General features: G+C 33.6%; 2 protein-coding genes across 2 annotated transcripts in view; one reads left to right on the forward strand and one right to left on the reverse strand.

Annotated features, from left to right (window-relative positions):
• The first annotated feature begins 1,293 nt into the window (after nt 1-1,293).
• The window catches only part of LOC129003928 (uncharacterized), a 73,686-nt gene continuing 56,119 nt past the window's right edge, over nt 1,294-18,860 (forward strand). Inside the window, exons 1-7 of the mRNA XM_054432274.1 lie at nt 1,294-1,330; nt 1,846-2,007; nt 2,628-2,732; nt 5,092-5,262; nt 5,578-5,620; nt 8,472-8,512; nt 10,659-10,739. Of these exons, the coding sequence (XP_054288249.1) occupies nt 1,309-1,330; nt 1,846-2,007; nt 2,628-2,732; nt 5,092-5,262; nt 5,578-5,620; nt 8,472-8,512; nt 10,659-10,739 (625 nt within the window). The 5' untranslated portion in view covers nt 1,294-1,308. The remainder of the gene's footprint in view (nt 1,331-1,845; nt 2,008-2,627; nt 2,733-5,091; nt 5,263-5,577; nt 5,621-8,471; nt 8,513-10,658; nt 10,740-18,860) is intronic.
• Nucleotides 15,332-16,527, reverse strand: LOC129002214 (dnaJ homolog subfamily A member 1-like). The gene has a single exon (XM_054429861.1). It carries the CDS (start codon nt 16,511-16,513, stop codon nt 15,332-15,334), a length of 1,182 nt encoding a protein of 393 aa, XP_054285836.1. The 5' UTR covers nt 16,514-16,527.

Here is an 18,860-nt window from a genome sequence, read left to right on the forward strand (position 1 = left end):
GGCCATGCTGCAACCCCTAGGTCTAGCCTGAACTAATGAGAAAAACAATTCCAGGCTCGTGCTTAGTGTCCTAAGACAAAAAATATATATCTATTGACAATACTGGTTTGTGATTTCAAAGAATTTAAAGAATCTGAAGAATTTTTCAGTACAGGTCATAATAAATCAGTACCATTGACTATACACAGAAGTTCGCATGGGTGAGGCAGTTTGTGAAATTTGGAGATTATGAAACGCTCCCAGTTCGCATCTGTGTTTAGTCAATGGTATTACCTTTCCTCTCAATATTATTGTCAATTAGTGTAAGTGCTCCTTGGGAATATTAGTCTGCAGGTTTGCTGCGGCAGGGGTAGGGGGTAGGGTATATTAAATGGACATATACTTGTCACATATATGTAAAGATCAGCTATCAGTTTTGGTGCTCATACTGTCACGTTCATGTAGGTAGTACAATGATAGTATCAAAGATTAAAGGGAGTGGTTTACTCTTTTTTAATCTGTCTTTACTCTCTTTAATTTATGCTTGTATACATGTGTTATGCAATGTGTCACTGGATTCTACCCAAATTGCCAATGTCCTTGATTAAAAAACCAACCTTGAGTTAAAGAACCAAAGTAAAGTTCAGCGAGGAACTTTACTCATATCCTGATGCACCCAAGTATGGCAGCTGTATCGGAAAAATGTAATCTAATGGTGTTCCTGTGATATGTAAAAGGAAAATCTTCGATTATTGGTTGAGTGGTAACAAATGGATCTACTTACCAAGAGATTTTGTTAAATTGTCAGGAGATTTGATTAAACTTTTGTTTTAGTAATGATTTTAATCATCCAAAAATAAAAAATTCAATATCATAAACAAACTTGTATCGATTTAAAATATTTTTAGTATGATTACTTTCTAATTGCCTTATTTAAGTCCATTTTTGAAATGGCTTAATTGTTGTTAAGTTGACTTCATTCACATTTATACTTTGTTGCCAAAATTATACTTTGTGAAACCTTACGGAAACATATTTCAACAAATATTAATACATTATTAAAGATTAAGTTCTACACATGATTTACTCAATTTGATATCTTATTAAGATAACACAGATTTATGAATATTTTGTGTTAAGTAACTTTAAACAACTTGTAATTTACAAAAAAGAGACCATGTTAAATAAAAATTTTATCTTTGGAATTTCCAATAATTTTTGAACTCTTGTGATGATGATCAATTAAATTGTAATTATAGATATAAGTTAGCATTTTGATAACAATTGGTCGTCCATTTGTTCTGAAGTGTTTGCCCCTGGTTCATCATCATGGGGAATATTCCAATATCAGGTATGCTAATTTTATAAAAGAATCTTAAAATTTGATAAACTAATCATTATAACCTTAGTTAAAATAAAAATATTGTTTGTTCAGGTATATTCGTCAATTATTTGTAAAAAAGAAGCAAAATATGCCTACAACCATGATTTCAATACTTAAAAAAATGGCATTCTTATATCCTATTTAAACATTATCGGTAATCAAAACCTTATTTTTATTTGATCAATAACAAAAATAGAAGTAGGACCTACCAACCACCAAAAAAGAAACATTTTCTTACAGGATAAAAACATAATAAGAGCTACCGGTACCAAAAAGTATTGTTCATGCATAATCAGCCTTATGAATACATTTAATTGCAGTGATTATTTATTTAAAAGAAAGCGGAGGGTTTGAACTGTTTAATGTTGATTCTACAAAATTGCAAAATTATTAAACTCACTAACTTTCTAGTAAAATAACTTCACTAGGATAAATGCCTATTGGATTACTGATTTGTTTCAAATCATTTTATATTTTTTAAGGTCATAAAAATCTTCCGGTGACCTACTACTGCATGCCAGAAAGTGCCGGTGCCTCGCAATCGGTTGTGGATCCAGTGATCAACCCCTTAGACTTCCAGAAACAAGAAGTTTCTAAACCAAGTGATGCCTTTGGAAACAACTACTATCAAAATGAGATAGGAGGTAATGGACTAACATATGTGCAAAGGTGTGAGGGGATGGAGACAAAAAGACACCAATTGTGTGAACTGAAAATTAATCAAAAAGAAGAAAAAACCTCCTTAAAAATGTTTTCTAGATATGCTCATGTTTATGAGCTGATTGTGAAAATTACACTGATTATGAAAGAAAATAATAAAGAAAAGAATGGGAGAAATTAAACAAGCGAATTAAAATCTTTAAAAATTAAAGAAATTTGTGTAGCAATATTTTTGTGATATAATGTTCATAACAATACACAAACCGAGGACAGATATTTTTGCTATTCATTATTAAATTAATAAAAGGTTTCATCTCTTTATCCATATTATTCGTCTTGATTAATTAAAATTGTTCACAAAGATTGTAGAAACAAACAAGTATTGTAAAATCCTGGCTTTTAGACTGTCTAAAAATGCATTTTGAAGCATTTCATACAAGTTAAACATTTTCTGCACATAAGGGTTTTTTCGGATCTTGGAACAAGATATCGGTTTGCCCCCATGAAAATATTTTCCGTGGTACCCTTGACTAAAAGTATAACTGGTGTACAAATAAAAATAAAATATTTTTTGTTAACTATTGTAATTAAACAATATTTTCAGAAAATGTAAAAATTGATGAGCCATTTAAGCCAGCTACCCAAAGAAGTGAATTTTCCTTTGCTGAACCTTTCAAATCATCATCTGAGGGTCCAACAGTTTCAAAAGGTAGGTAACTTGGAGTTAATTTTCCTCTACCCTATGTTACATAACAATATTTAATTTTTACTGTTTTAGTTATTACCAATCTAATTTTAAGTTAGGTAGCATATATCACAAATTGAAAACATGTTAACAAAGTAAAATAATTTCAAACAAAAGGTTAGAATACTTACTAGGACTGTTTGTTACGAGTTCAATGACGGCAACCAGGATATTACAAAAAAATTCTTCTTCCTTTTGTGTGTTCGAATTTGACAGTGTTACAAGTGTCATTATGCTTATGGAACTTGTTTTTAAATGTAGTTCAAAGATACAGTTTTCATATGAAGCATAATACAACCTGTAGAGCCAATGGCTGGGTGCGGGGTGATTCTATCTTCGCTTAACAATCAATCAGACAATCACCATCACTGATTCGATTTAGAGAAAAAGTCATGAGATTTTTAATAAAACTAGGTGAAACCCGTCGAAATCGACGGTTTGGGCCCCTCGTTCATACAGTCGTGTGACTTCATTGGCAACAAATAATGCAAATGAAATAGCAATGTGGCATATCCAAAGAGAAAAAGACATACTGTAAATTGGCTGTTACGTAAATATTGACGTTTACATTCATGGTTAAACACCGTATCCTATAAAATATGATGTGATCTAGTTTAAAAGGAATATGCCCTTTCCGTAATGACAGTAGCTGCTTATATAGTATTTTCTCATTGGGCCATTTTTTACAGCCAAAATGTCGTGTTATTCTCAATAATGTTACCAACCCAGTGGGCCACGGTCCTTAATATAGGTCACTGCAAATTATATGTTAAGATATGTACCATTTTAGGCAAGGTTTCTGTGTTTGGATGCTATTAGACACGGTAAGAGCACAAAAAAATTCTTCTGCAGATGAATTAGTTGTTGGAGAAATATAAGCCGAATTATAAATGTCACAATGCGAGTTTGAGCATTTTGTTTTTTTTAAGCTGCTTAGTGCACTTTAATAATATATTTTTTAAGATATAAATTAAATGGTTTTTGTTACTGAGTAGGGCTAGTAAACATGCAGAACCCTATTCGTTAGTCTAATAACATTCAAAGGCTCTCTAAGAGTTCAAGTTCTTATTTGTACATACATATCTATATCACGTTTTCACTAAGCTGAATGAATACATCGAAGTAACTTTTTTTTAAAGTCTACAGTATATTGCAGTTTTCCAGCTTAATGGCTTTCTAAATCATGCACATATTTCTACATAAATATTGTAAAATGTTTTATCCAGTTGCTGCTTAAAACTGTTTAAAAGCAACTGTTTAAAACTACTTTTAATCTAACAAAATATGTACACGGCTCAAATGGGCATCATGCCCTTCTGCAATAATCGTATTATTTTGTATTGTACTACACAATCTAAGATTTATCCAATGATTGAAAACATGTATGACAATAATCTCATGAACCTAATTAAATATAATACTCATAAATAATAATAATAACCTGATCTGTCTAGAAAAATATGATAAAATATAGGCAAAATTGGTGAAAAGGCAGACACCAGCCCGTAAAATAGATATAAGATAGTTCAATAAGAAATAACTGTAAGAGTTACTGTGATAAAATTATTTAAAATCAGAAAACAACATTGCAAATACTTCTTTTGGACAATTCAGTAACTACCAATAAAAAATACAATTTTAAAATGAACAGCTGTTTTATTAAAAAGTATTATCCACGTGACCAAAATGTAAACAAATCTGTGGAGGGATCTTTAAAGGCTTCTGGGGCAGAGCACTAAGCGAATTCACTTCATTTTTCTTTTGATAACTCATCTACAGACCAAGACCTTTCTTTGGATACCTCTACCAAGTTTCTACGCCCAGCCGTTCTCTCAAATTAGTGGAGACAAAGATTCCAATTAAATATTTAGATTCCCCCATGTTAACCTTATGGGAGAAAACCCAACTTTGATGGAAGATCCTGCCCAAACTAATAAAGATATCAAAATACGAAAAACACTTTGCAAAACTACAGATCAGGGCCATTTTTTTGACGCCTTAAGAATTAAAATCGGTCCAAAAATGTGGGAGGAGTTCTGTTCACAAAAATCGGCTTAGCGTATTATATATATAGATTCCAAACTGGACCCAGCTGTCCTTGATCATTGGGCTTTTAATAAATGGTCCTGGATGAACAACAGCTGATCATAGCAAAATTGGTTACTTACAAAGCTATACACAGGTCACCTCACTCCATTACACACTCACCATGCATACACATTCATATTAAAATGTAGGTACACAAAGTATTTGATAAATTGAACAAGTGGGCCTAATTTATGTGTTGAATGTGTTTGTTGTTGTACTGATTTCTCTTTTCCAGGTAATGATGAATCAGGGGTAACAGAGCGAGATAATGAACAAGAGGGAGTTTCAAGAGTATCCTACAAGCAGTATATGAAGGAATGGAAAGATAATGAACAATATCGCAGACAAAGCGCCAGAGTGGTACAAGCTAAGACCAATTCTGACACATCAGTGAAGGCAGCTCAAGGTACTATCAACCTTATTATCCAAAGAAACTAAAGCTTATAAATTAAGTAAGTTTTAAATGTTAGTTGAATACACCTAAAAAATGTACACTTTTAACAGCTTAATGAAAAAAAGGTACAGTACTACATATACAACTTTCAAAGTTCATCTGGAAAAGATAAGCACTCTCTCTATATACAGTCGATCTACTGGCTTGAAATCCAAACTTACAAAAATCGGGAAATGTTAATTGTTTCAAAATCATTCAATGGTGAATTATTTTGATTTAAGTGTAAAACTAAATTGACAGTAACAACACATTTGCATATGATTCCAGAATCTGTCAGTGTCAGCTGGAGTGAAGAAAGGAAAGAACCAATGTGAGTAAAATGTTGTTACCACCAGCTATTTGAACCAGGGCCGTCCGAAGGGGGGGGGGGCAACAGGGCAAGCTGCCCTGGGCGCCGTGGCTTAGGGGGCACCGGACAGCGGCTATTTCTATTAACATAGTATTAAAATAATATGTGAATGTGACTATTACTGGGGGGGGGAGGGGGCGCCAAGAAAACGTTTGCTCCGGGCGCCACCAACCCTAGGGACGGCCCTGATTTGAACTATTGATGTAGTAAATTAAAAACATTTTTGAACTATTGAATATTTTTTATGGTAGTGCTAACTGATTGATTTGTGGGAAAGTGGAATGAATCTCAAAAAATCTGATAATGATATAATGATTTAATGATGATGCAAAAAGGCAGCCCCTTTCGAATGTTGGACTGACTTGTTACCACTTAGATTGAAGAGTTTTTTTGGGTAGAGTTCTTCTAGCTTGTCTGAGAAAATTTAATAGTCCAAGGGCTTATAATTGATACATAAAAGATCAAATAACACTGTTTTAAGTCCAGAGAGTAGAATTGTGAGAAAAGATAGCATTTATGCGACTTTTTATTGTGTATCTAAGATTCTGATAAAAGTAGGCTACCTATTTTTGTTTGATGTTTTTTGAATACTTGTGTATGGTTAATAAGATAGGCTATAAAATATCAACAACCCCAGAGCAAAATAGTTTTCTGTTTCCATTCAGTTAGCTATTCTCAAGAGACACTTGACTCACTTGATTGCATTTTTTTTTTTTTTGTAAATAAATAATATTGACTAAATAAATACTATAAATAACATAATCACAAGCACATTTAAGTTACGTAGTTAAATATCTCAAGAACAAGGGTTTACTTCCTTGACTGGTTGTGTGCTTTCACCAGTGTTGGAGAAGAAACCCATTTAAGCTTTGATGACATCATTGCTATGATCAAGGAGGGACGTTTTAAAAAGATAGTGACGGTGGTCGGAACTGCTTTCTCCGCCAGTGCCGGGATACCCAACTACCGATCTCCACAGTCTCATCTTTATCACAGGCTTTTCAACAGAAATGTGTACAGACCAGAAGATTTGTTTCATAAAGAAAACTACGAACTGGTTCCTCATAGATTTATAGACCTGTTTAAAGACCTTCTCCCTGAGCAGTACAAACCGACTTTGTCTCATTATTTTATTAAACTCCTGGAGACCAAGGGAATGTTGCTGCGGCATTACACACAGAACGTTGACAGCTTAGACATGATGGCTGGAGTCTCTCAGGAGAAATTGGTAGAGGCTAACGGATCCTTTAGAATACAACACTGTATGCTGTGTCGAGTGAGGTACTACTACAGCTGGTGGAGGGAGCTCATCCTCGCTAACACAATCCCCAGGTGTAAACAGTGCATGTGGTACGTGCTGCCAGACGTTGTCTTCTTGGGAGAACTGCTGCCATCACACTTCTTCGCCAAAATTGAGGCTGATTACCGTGTAGCTGACCTCCTTATCATCATGGGAACTCCTCTGAATGTTCTACCTTTCGCTCATTTCTACAACTACTTCGAAAACTGCCCCCGGCTGGTGATCAACCGGGAAAACATAGACAAAGAGTATGTCTACATGCAATATTTTGGAAATGCCCAACGTACGAGGAAAGTAGATTTTGATCCGGTTAAGAACTCCAAAGATGTTCTGTGGATTAGTGAGTGTGATGAGGCAACTAAACTTATGGCAGATAAGCTGGGATGGACTGACGAACTGTATTCTCTAATGGAAGAGGGTCATAAGAAGTTGGAAGGGAAAATTGATGTGTTCGATGAGAAACAGAAAACTTCAACTGTTGGAAAATTGCCTGATAAACAAACAAAATAATAAATGTACAACAGACTACTATATTTTTGCATCTTAAAATTCATGCAGCACCTACTAGTTTTAATAATTTATCAACCAATGAATGAACTAAGCATATGAGTAATTAATATACAGCAGGGAATTTATTTTGCTAACTGATTAATAAATAATTGACATATTATTAAAGGACCATTAAAATAATAGTTTAGTGAACTGTGTTCTTAGTCACACAGCCCAATTTAAACTTTTTCACCTTTTCCATAAAAAAATGTATTTGGGTGCAAAACCATAGATGAACTAATAGTTTATCTATCATAAAAGACTATGTTTTTTATGAACAACCTTTTTACTCACAGTGAAATATTACACTTATTTCTGAAGATGAGGTTGTCATACATAAATAAATATTAAAGCATAGATCTATTGTGATTCTGCATTAACTTAGTTTAGATAAACCATAACATTATTGACATGTCAAAAGTTATGAATTGAGCCTACTGATTTCTTGAAGGAATATTTTCATATACAGGGTGATTGCTCCCGTGTGCAGCAAAGTGCCACTTTGCCTGCTAGTTACACAAATAACTATTTAGACTTAACTACAATTTTTAAATAAAAAATCCCTGGCACTTACCACTTAACTTTTTTTAATATCTCTTATAGTTTCCGAATAAAACAGCTGGCACACTTATATCAATCACCCTGTATATGCTTCTCTCAGAGTTATATGTATACCTTCTTCAGAAAATCTTGAATCCAATACAATAAAAACAACATTGTTAAAATGAATCATAATATATATCAATACATAAAAACTTAAATAATTATATATATTTTTTTTATCAACACAATGGTTCAACGTAACTACTACAAAAGTCAATGCTGATATTAACTATGTATAACTATTAACTTTTCGCATAAAAGTATAAACAAATGTTTGAATCCCCAAATTGTATTTTTTACTGGTTATAACACAGATTGTTTAAAAGTGTTTAACATCATTGTTTGAACTATTTTTTACAGCAAAGCTTCACAGTTTGCTACGTCCAGTAAACCTAATTATGGTAAGTGTTAAGAAAATTTGTTAAATTTATTTTTAATATATACGAGCTGTTGGCCCGTCCTACGTACGGGAATCGAGTAGTCATTAGTCAATTAAAACGGAATAGTTCAGAACATCTAGTTTACACGCACAATGACAAATTCTGGCAGTTTTAATGCCAGTTGTTTTTAACAACCTAATTAACAATTAATTGTTATTTTTTAGTTGTTGACCTTATTAACAAATGTCACGTGACTACCTATTTCTTCCGTCCGATTATAGACCTAAAATATAGTGATATGCATTTTAAATTCGATAATTTTACCATAAAATAGCAGTTGCGTCGATTTGAAAAGAATTAAAGTGAGATTGGAGACCGTTTCACACACACTGGTATTGAGTAGAGTTGCTACCATTGCATATACCACTTATATATGTACTTACCGCACCTTTACCTCCGTGACCACAGACTGACACCTTATGAGGATTCTGGCCACCCATTCTCTTCCATCCCCTGTCTCTTCTAATTTAGATCCCGGTCTGAGGATGTATTTCATAACTTAGTCTTTCCACTTAATTCATGGTCTTCTAAGTGGTCTTTTATCTTGTGGTACTATGGAATATACTTTTAAAAGTTGATTTATCTCCTATCCACCACGCATAGCCTGCCCATCCAAGCCTTTTACTTCTGGAAAGCACCCCTATATCTGGGTGTTTACACATTTCTCTTAGCTCTCTGTTTGTTTTTATCTCGACCTCCGTTATCTTGAACTGGTCTGTATATTTTTTCTGCACTTTTCAATACTACGGGGAGAGTATGGTATGGTATGAGTCGACTTTGATTTCTACTGCACCTTGCAGCTCATTGGACAGTTTTATAGAGACCTACTACACCAATTGACGCTTTCATTACTAACCAAAATTATAGTATGACTCACATACATTCGGACATACAGGAAAAGAAGTATCAACACGTAAACCACTTATATCTTAAACGATTAAGCAATAAATTTCTGAAAAAAAAGATTTCCCAAATATGAGATGAAATTTCTATGGCATAAACTAAATAACTTACTTACACAGTTTGCATTTACGACAAAACTTGATTAAACTGTTTGAGATGTATAGATCAAAATAACACATTTCCTGATAAAGCAGATCCTTCACGGTAGAAAAAAAAACTAAATGTTAAAGTGAAATATTATGCAGGCCAACACCGAAGAACAATATTTTTGTATACAAACAACTTGTTATATAAACATTTCAATGACAGTTTATAACCAGCTGTTAGTTTAACCAGCACTGAAAATACTTTGAATTGCTAGCGTCGGCTGCTAGAATTTTTAAAAATTGAAACTTAATTTCTAAAAAACTGAAACCCTAAATTAAAATTATGGCTTTGACATTCCCTAGTTCTCAAAATTATCTTTCTTTCAATACAAAAACCATGAAAATCGGTCAAGTGGTTGATTCAGAATCGTGAAATAAAAAACCCTGTTTCGTTTTAATATTTATATTAATATTAATATTAATATTTAATAATGTTATGTTTAATTTATTAATGTTTATATTAATATTTAATATCTATAGATTTTCTTGTAGCCTATAATTTGTGTTTTCTTGTGTTTAAACATAGATCAAACATACTCCTTAAATAGATTTCTCATCCTTATGGAACAGCTGAAGCCAATTTTATTGTTAGTTCTGTTGTCCACTGTAGAGGTTGTGTTTTGTTTACAATCTGTTCCTTTTCAGTAATTTTAAAACTCTTTTAGCCAAATAAAACAATCTAATCATAAGCAATAACTCGTCCTCTAGTTATATGACTAAACAGTAGCCTATAGCACAAATCATGAAATTAAACCTAAGATAATATAAATAAAATTGTGTCAACACTAGCGGCTGTAACCGGACATGAACTAGACCAAAACGAGCTTCAAAATTTACAATGGAATAAAAAAAGTCTACCTACTTATGTTGGTCTATGGTTTAACTTAACTTTTAGCTTTAAAAATTGGCAAACACTAAGAAAAGTTCTGAAAATGTGAAATAAAAAATAATTTAAACTGAATATCAATTAGAGTTCAATAGAAATGTGATTTTTATTTATTTGTTTTTTCTTTTAACTGTTTCTCTTAATTATGTGTTCCTAAATTGTTTATGACCAGCTTACCAGGCTCAAAAGTACGAGGTATCAGCTTCCAATGACGGGTTTGGGATATCTCAATCACACCAACGTGTAGAAGAAGGTAAGCTTTTGTATTTACTTTGGAAAAACATTTACCTAATACAATCACTTGGTTAATCATTTAGCAAAGTTGATATGATCATCTATATATAATATCAAAAGTACCCATGAACTTTTGAGAAAACTACAAGTTACAGCCCCATAGATAAACCATATACTTAAAATGTTCGTCATGACGAGAAACCTTGAGCAAAACTACTCCGTTCAAACAGCCGTGGCACCTGACGGATTAGGAGACCCCATGGAAACCCTTGGGGCATCCTAATCCCTCAGGTGCCACGGCTGTTTGAACGGAGTATACCGGTATCCATTTTCATAAATTTCCCTTTAAGGTCATAATTGCTTTCCAAAGGGAACTTTCCATATACTTAATGTTAGAAATACCTCAGCTGTTCTCATTTGTATGTTATTCTTTAGATTTATTACCTTACTAGCAGAGTACCCGTCCTTCGTACGGGGTTGGCGTATAAATATACAAAATGCTTAATGCAGTTATACTTGGCTTTGCGTTTGCAATGGGAGAGGACTTGGTTTAAGAAAATTTGGTTCTTTTAATTTACGGTATGCTGTAGTATAGCACATCTATCATAGCCTTAATGATTAAAATTTGGTGTAAATTATTTGTTTGTAATGCTGTATTCTGTTTTGTTTATTTCAGCTTAACTTAACCAATCAATAGTTTTATTAATACGAAGCCTGTGGGTAACAGCTAGTTTCCTTAATACTGTTTTTGTGGGTAGAATAATTCTACAGTATAATAAGTACAGTATTTGACATAGAATACCTACATTTGTATTTTTTTAAATTTTAAAATGATTTTGATGTTCATTACAAATTATTATTTTGTATTATCAACTGAATGTGTTTTATAAAAGAGCTAATATTTTTTTATTTAGCAAAATCACTATTATGCTATGAACCTTATACTAACTCACAGTTTTCGTGTCACTTGTTATCTAAATGGATTTCACACTCTTATCAATTGATAATTTATTTTAATAGAGCTCAAATTTATCACGATCTATGATTTGGGATAATGTTCAGTAAGTAAATGTAGTTAGTGTGGCATAGATTGCCTGAAAAATATTTTCAAAACTATTTTTTAAACATATTGAAGTAAAAAATTTGAAATAACAGCAGCAGCAGTAACATGAGTTACTCATCACAAAATACACAGCCAACATTTTAACATAATATCCTATTCTTTTATGCCTAATAATAGTAGGCTTAGCATGCATACAAAAATAAGTAAAAATAAAACATTTATTTGCAGTTCAGATTCAGATAAATTACAAAATTTTCAATAAACAACGTCACAAACCCATAATAAAGTAACAAATTTATGTAAAATCTTAATAAGTGATAAAAAAGTAAGCTTATGTATAATTCTCTTCGTGATTTTTTACTGAAGCAATTTTTATTAGTCATTAAAACTGAATATATTAGGTGGTGTCTGAACACCTTCCAATTAAGGTGGTGTATTTGAAAAAAACGCAAGAGCAACAATGCAGGTGTTTAGCCAAAAATACTATTAAAATGCTATTAATCATCACGCCGAACCTTTGGGGAATGTACATAACAAGGATCCTTATGGGGTATGCTATTTGGGATACTGTACTTTGGACTCTTGAAGAGACTGAGTTTTCAGCGATTTGCCAAATAGCTCTTAAGAGAGCACAACACTGAACCTCCAACTCCAAATCACATTTTTCAAGTTTTAAGTTAATGATATAACATAGGTAGGGATGTGAACACAGTCAATAAAAATACCATAATTATCAATATACAGAAAATGGTAGGCCTACATATATTCAAACTACATAATATACCAAGACATAAGACCCAGCGAACGCTACCGTAGTAGGCTACATATAGGACTAGGACCACAGTGACTGCAGGCGGTAATACATTTATTCATTCTTAAATAGACATCTTAAGGACAAAAGATTTTTTTTGCGAATTGTTACCTTCCTCCTTATTTTCTCTCCCCGAAAACATTTAACCTTTTAACGACCGTCCTATACGCTGTTTTCACTTTAGGTACTGTATGTCCGCCCTCTCCTCTGTATAATATAAGGTTGCATGAATTCAGAAATATATAACATCACTCGAGAAGTAAGGAAGTTGTATATTGGGATAGGGAAGTTTAACATGAATATTAGTATTATTAACAGTAATAGCTATTTACATTACAAGTGTAGTAAGAGCGTTTTTACTTCACGCAGGTGAATGTTGTGCAACGTGCGGAAGCGAGTTGCATAATTCACCTAAGTGATGTAAACACGCTCGTGCGTAACGTATAACGTACAAGATTTTACCTGACCCGACAATATACATGGGTTTAACGTACAATATTTTTCATTATCCATTTCACTCATCTTCTATCAGTAACTTTCTTTTACTAACAAAAGCTAGGTTAAGGTTAGGTAGGAAGCACAATTTGTTTTTCAGGATTAATTTTGCCAACAGTGTCATTTAGAGGCTTCTGATTGACTATAATGAAGGTTTACTAATTGAAAAATTAGTTTTGTTCATAGAATAAAATTATAAATGCCTCAAATTCGATTTTATATTTTTTTATTGTGAAATTAAATCGTCATAACCTAACCAAACCAACCAAACGTGCTGACAATGAAAAAATCTAATGAAGGTTTATTAATCGAAAAAATAGTTGTGTTCATAAAATAAAATTATAAATGCCTCAAATCCTATTTTATAATAAATTTTAATTAAAAAATTAAACCATTATAACCTAACCAAACCAACCAAACGTGTTGATAATGAAAAAGTCCAATACAAAAAAAAGTGCTACGGGTGGGATTCGAAACCAGATTCTTCGGATTATCAGCCCAGCACTCTATCCACTACACCACCGAGGCCGTTGTCGTCGATCCGTATCGTTGCGGTAATGATGTTCCCTCAGCCAATCAGAAGCCTCAAAATAATACTGTAGGCAACACTAAACCTGAAATAAAAATTCAGCAGGTAGGAAAATACTTTAAAGCATAACATAAACAATAACATTCAAGCGCACAGCTGATTTTTAGCGTTGAACGTCGTTGGCTCCATAGAGTTATATTTTTTAAGTTAAGCACTCAATGTTATTTAAATGGGTTTCTTTACATCACCGAGTGAGTTTTTGATACTTTACATCACTCGAGAAGTAAGGAAGTTGTATACATCACGCTTGGGATAGCGAAGTTTAACATGGCGGGTTAGGTAAAGTAATATATTGTCTGTGCCTAAAGCGTATAGCGTATAGGTAGACGCTTGTTGGGCCTGATCACAGAAAACGTACTACTATAACCGTTATAAGGTTATAGTAGTACGTTTTCTGTGGCCTGAGTCCAGTGAACAAACTTGTGGAGGGGCCGCTCGTTCTTATCGCCACCAAAAATGATGATGAAATTTTGTGTACAACTAAATAATATTAATTGCTCTAAAACATTTATTGTACAGAATTAAGATTTGTTGTTCGTAAAATCACTAAGTAACAATATCACGAGAATTTAGTTTTCTGTTATACAATTTTTTTTTAAGTATAGGTCTACTGTAAAACTAAATTCAACTTAATAACTTTCGCCATCCCTCTGAACATGGGGCACCGGTCTACTCAACCTTATTAAAAATGTGGAATATAAGAAGCGATTAAGAACCGGATAAGAACGATTAAAAATTAGCATTAATCCCTAGGCTGTTGCAGTAGCCTAAACCTGTAAATGATAAAAGAAGTATCGTTAATGTGATAACAACGCTGCCTCACAATCAAACTTTTTAAACTTTCCTTGTTTAATTTATTGATAACAACGCATACGTAGCGCATAGGTGACTAATAGCTTACTGTCTTGGAATATCTAGTGGTAATTCAATAACTTTGCCATTATTCGGTAGTTTTTCGTATCTAATCCGTGCGGGATTGACTTAATTCATGGTACGGTATTTCCAATATCTAACGGTAACCTACTAATGCAAAGCATAATTGATTAATGAATAAATCAGTGCATACTCTAATGATTAACTAGGAGCATTTGTAAGATTTTATAGTATATAAGGTGTTGCAAAATCTAAGTACAATATATTAAAAAACTAGAAATTTTTTATTATTAAAAACCAATTATCTCTTTAATCTTTATTTGCATGTTAAATATCCTTAACTATAAATAAACTTGACCATTTAGCATAAATCCACATAGTTTGGTAATTACTTATAACCAATGCATAAACGTAGTAGACAGTGTACACATTGGATTCTAACTTGCTGTAAAACCTAGACAGCTGATTTGTATTTGTTACTGATCCTTCTTCTTGTTATGTTTTTTTTTCTATTTATTTGTATGATTAAAATTATTTGGTAGGGTTTTTATTCAAACGATTGGAAATTGTTTTTGATATATGATTTCTCGTAACCTGCATAAATTTCATGTCCCTTGGTTGGGCAATTTTATCCAGAAGTAGAGTTATGTTAAAAAAGAAGATCCAGTAGATATTATTGGAAGATTATTACTAAACTCATTTTATTAAGGAACTAAAAATGATAAAACGGTAACAACAAGAAACTCCAAGTAAATCATAACAACTGGTTCAGCCAATCAATCAACTAGCTGCACACTGGACCTGAGGCATTTCTGACTCACTTTCTTGTCCTCTGGGTGCTCGTCTTCTAGATTCGGAGGCCATGACCATATCACTCAGAAGACACTCTTCAGCATTTTCAGGGACGTCTTGCTGAGGCCTTGGTGGTAAACACTGCTCCAGTTGCGCCATCACAGTAGGTGGAAGCACAGATGGAAAATTTACACTAAACTGAACAATAAGTTTGCCTTTCTCGGACGAATTACGATATTGAGGCATCCCCTCCCCTATAATGCACTTGATATCCCCATGTTTTACTACTTCCCCTGGAATGACAGTGATCAGAAGATTCCTGTCGTCTAGAGTTCGGATCACCTTTTGGAACCCACATAAGGATTCTACCAACTCAATTTCCATTCGAAAGATCAAGTCACTTCCCTTTCTTTTAAACCTGGGGTGACTCTTTTCATCCAGTACTATAACAATATCACCAGGTTTATACCCAGGTTCTTGGTCTCCTTCTTCTGTGAACGTGATTTTTTGACCGTCAACCATTCCAGAAAGGATGTGGACTTCGAGGACTTTTCGATCTCTAACTGTCTTCTTCCCGTTGCACGTCTTGCAGCGGTCTCTGATGGGGATCTTCTCTCCTTGGCCCTTACAGTCGCTGCACATTCGCTGTATTTGCTGCATCATGCCAGGTCCCAGCTGGCGTACCTGGATTTCCATTCCGGAGCCCCCGCAGGTCCCGCATTTCTCAATGGCACCTTTCTTTCCTCCACGACCTTCACACTCTTCACAAACAACATTCTTCTCGATTGCCAGTTTCCTCGTGGAACCCTTGTACAGATCCTCTAAGGATATTGAGAGCTGATGTACAACGTCTTGACATTTCCGTTCACCCGGCCCTCTTCTGCCATCTCCAAAGAAGATGTTAAATATATCCATTGGGTTTGAGGAAAATCCTCCACCTCCACTTCCTCCCTTCAATGCTTCTTCGCCACCCCTGTCGTAGATGGCTCTCTTCTCTGGGGTTGACAATACTTCATAAGCCTGCGAAATTTGCTTGAACCGCTCACCTTCACTTGGGTTTTTGTCCGGATGGTATTTGAGAGCTAGTTTTCTGTATGCTTTCTTCAACTCATCTAAAGTACAGTCGGGTTTGACGCCAAGGATGTCATAATATCCTGTTTCTTTGACCATTTTATGAATCCAACTAGTCAATGTTGTAACGCTAAAGAAGATAAGCGAAAAAAAAACTGTTTAAAAACTCCAAGTTACTGTCTCAAACCGTCTAAAACTTCTAACAGTAATCGTTTGTAAAGTAACTGCAAATAAAAATGCCAATGAAAGTAATGATTTTTTATTGTTTAGGTATTTTGTAAAATCAGCTGTCTAGGTTTTACAGCAAGTTAGAATCCAATGTGTACACTGTCTACTACGTTTATGCATTGATTAAGTAATTACTAAACTATGTGGATTTATGCTAAATGGTCAAGTTTATCTTACTAATATTATAAATGTGAAAGTTTGTGTGTTTGTTTGTTTATTTGTTTGTTTGTTTGTTTGTTTGAAGTTCAATCACACATTAACTACTGGATTGATTGGGCTGAAATTTGGCATGATGATAGCTCACATTCCCGATTAACATATAGGCATATTCTTATCTCACAAATCCTTTCGGGCTCCGCCCCAGTGGCTCTGTAGTTAAATCGTTAAAATTTCTGCCAACCATTTCCCAACCGTGCCGACCATTTCCCAACGTTGGGCCAACGATGTGTGCTACTTGGGTAGTCTATTACAAAAGCCATTCTAAAATACTCTTCTAAAGTAGAAGAGTATTTTTGTTAGTATTTTTGCTTAGTATTTTTGTTCACCCCATGACGCAATGCAAATGAAGAGAACTCGTGTTAAATGTGACAAGACTATAGTTTAGTGTACCACTACGCACCTGACGATGGAGTCATCTCCGAAACGGCCGTAGTGGAATATTACTCCTGATTGCGTTGACGGTAAGAACTTAGATATTATTATTATCTTCTAAAGTAGTATGAAAAAGTAGTATGTTTTCTGTGTCTAAAGGCACTACGTAGTTAAAATTCATTGTAGTCGTTGTCCGAGCTTGAAGGCCTGAAGGCACGAGCCACTTTTTCCACCCTGAATGTCCTTATGGCATACAAACTAGAATTCAATCTATGCCTAAACCACCCAAACTACATTCTTGTAGCTGTGCTTTTGGAAATATTACTTCTAGTTCTAATGTATATATTATACTTTTACGCAATCTATCCGATAATGTCGGTCAAAAATAAAGAGACATCGAGTCCGGTATAAAGTATTTTAGTATCAATCAGCTTCATTAACGGTTCACACCCTTCCACCATTGGTTTACACCTGAAGCTGAAGAAGCGTCTAAATTATTATTTGGATTGCAGGATGGTCGAAATGAAAAATGTATCTCCAATTAACTTAGAGATTTCCTTATCCTGACTTATTATACATGTTTATATTTAAATATTCTTCAACTAATATGTTCCATTCCAGTCGAATGAACATTTTTTTAACTCACCATTGACTGTATTTTTATAGTATATCCAATTACGTGACTAAGGCTAGGGCCACACTTGGCGACTTTGTCACGGCGACTTTTTCCCCCGCGACTTTGTCGCGTCGACAAAGTCGCTGGGGGTGGCCACAATAGGCGACAATTTCGACCTTCCAGTTTAATTTTTTACCATACCAGTAAAAATAGAGTTTCGAGATGTTATATTGTATTTTCAAAATCGTGTCATTGATTATGGAAATAAATTAGGATCTATGACCTTTTTTGTATGTTTTTTGACCACCTTAGAATAAATCGATGTTTTTACTATTAATTGCAGTACCATAAGATTTAAGTGAATCTTCTACAAATTAAATCATATCGTTATAGTATTTTCATACGTGAACCGGCGCCTCTTTATATTTCGTACTAGGTCACACGTAATAGTTTTTAACCATTTGCCTGCAACAAAAGAAATACCATTTTTACTAAATTAATGTGTTAAAACTATGTTTTGAAAACCAATGTGGACGTCTAGTCGTCAAATCACAGTTTAATACTTGCTATTGCTATTTATTATATATCTAAATACCCCCGCCGCAACAAACCTGCAGACTAAGCGAATTTACATTTGTTTGGCTAGATTTCCCCTAAAATATTCACTTTAAACTTGTTGGATTTATTTCCTATTTAAATAAGATGAATTTAAATTAATGCTTAGGTTTACTGTGACAAATAAGGTAACCTAATGAGGCGTGCTTGTTAATTTAAATTTTGATGGCTTAGTATGAAATTAAAAATATTTATTAAAATATTGTTATAATTTATGAAAATATATCCATAAACAAGCAAACTAAAACAGTTTATTTTTAATCAAAATGGGCATTTTAAATTTACAATTGTTTAAATTATCTCCGTAATCATTAGGTTTATAACAACGCTTCAATTAACAAAATCATTTTTTTTAGCTCAACAAAACAGTTTGGAAGGAAATTGTGAAATTTATGT

The sequence above is a fragment of the Macrosteles quadrilineatus genome, unplaced genomic scaffold (genome assembly GCF_028750875.1).
Source record: "Macrosteles quadrilineatus isolate MER2022 unplaced genomic scaffold, UCM_ALF_1.0 Scaffold_9__3_contigs__length_116548681, whole genome shotgun sequence".
In the NCBI taxonomy this organism is placed as follows: Eukaryota; Metazoa; Arthropoda; class Insecta; order Hemiptera; family Cicadellidae; genus Macrosteles; species Macrosteles quadrilineatus.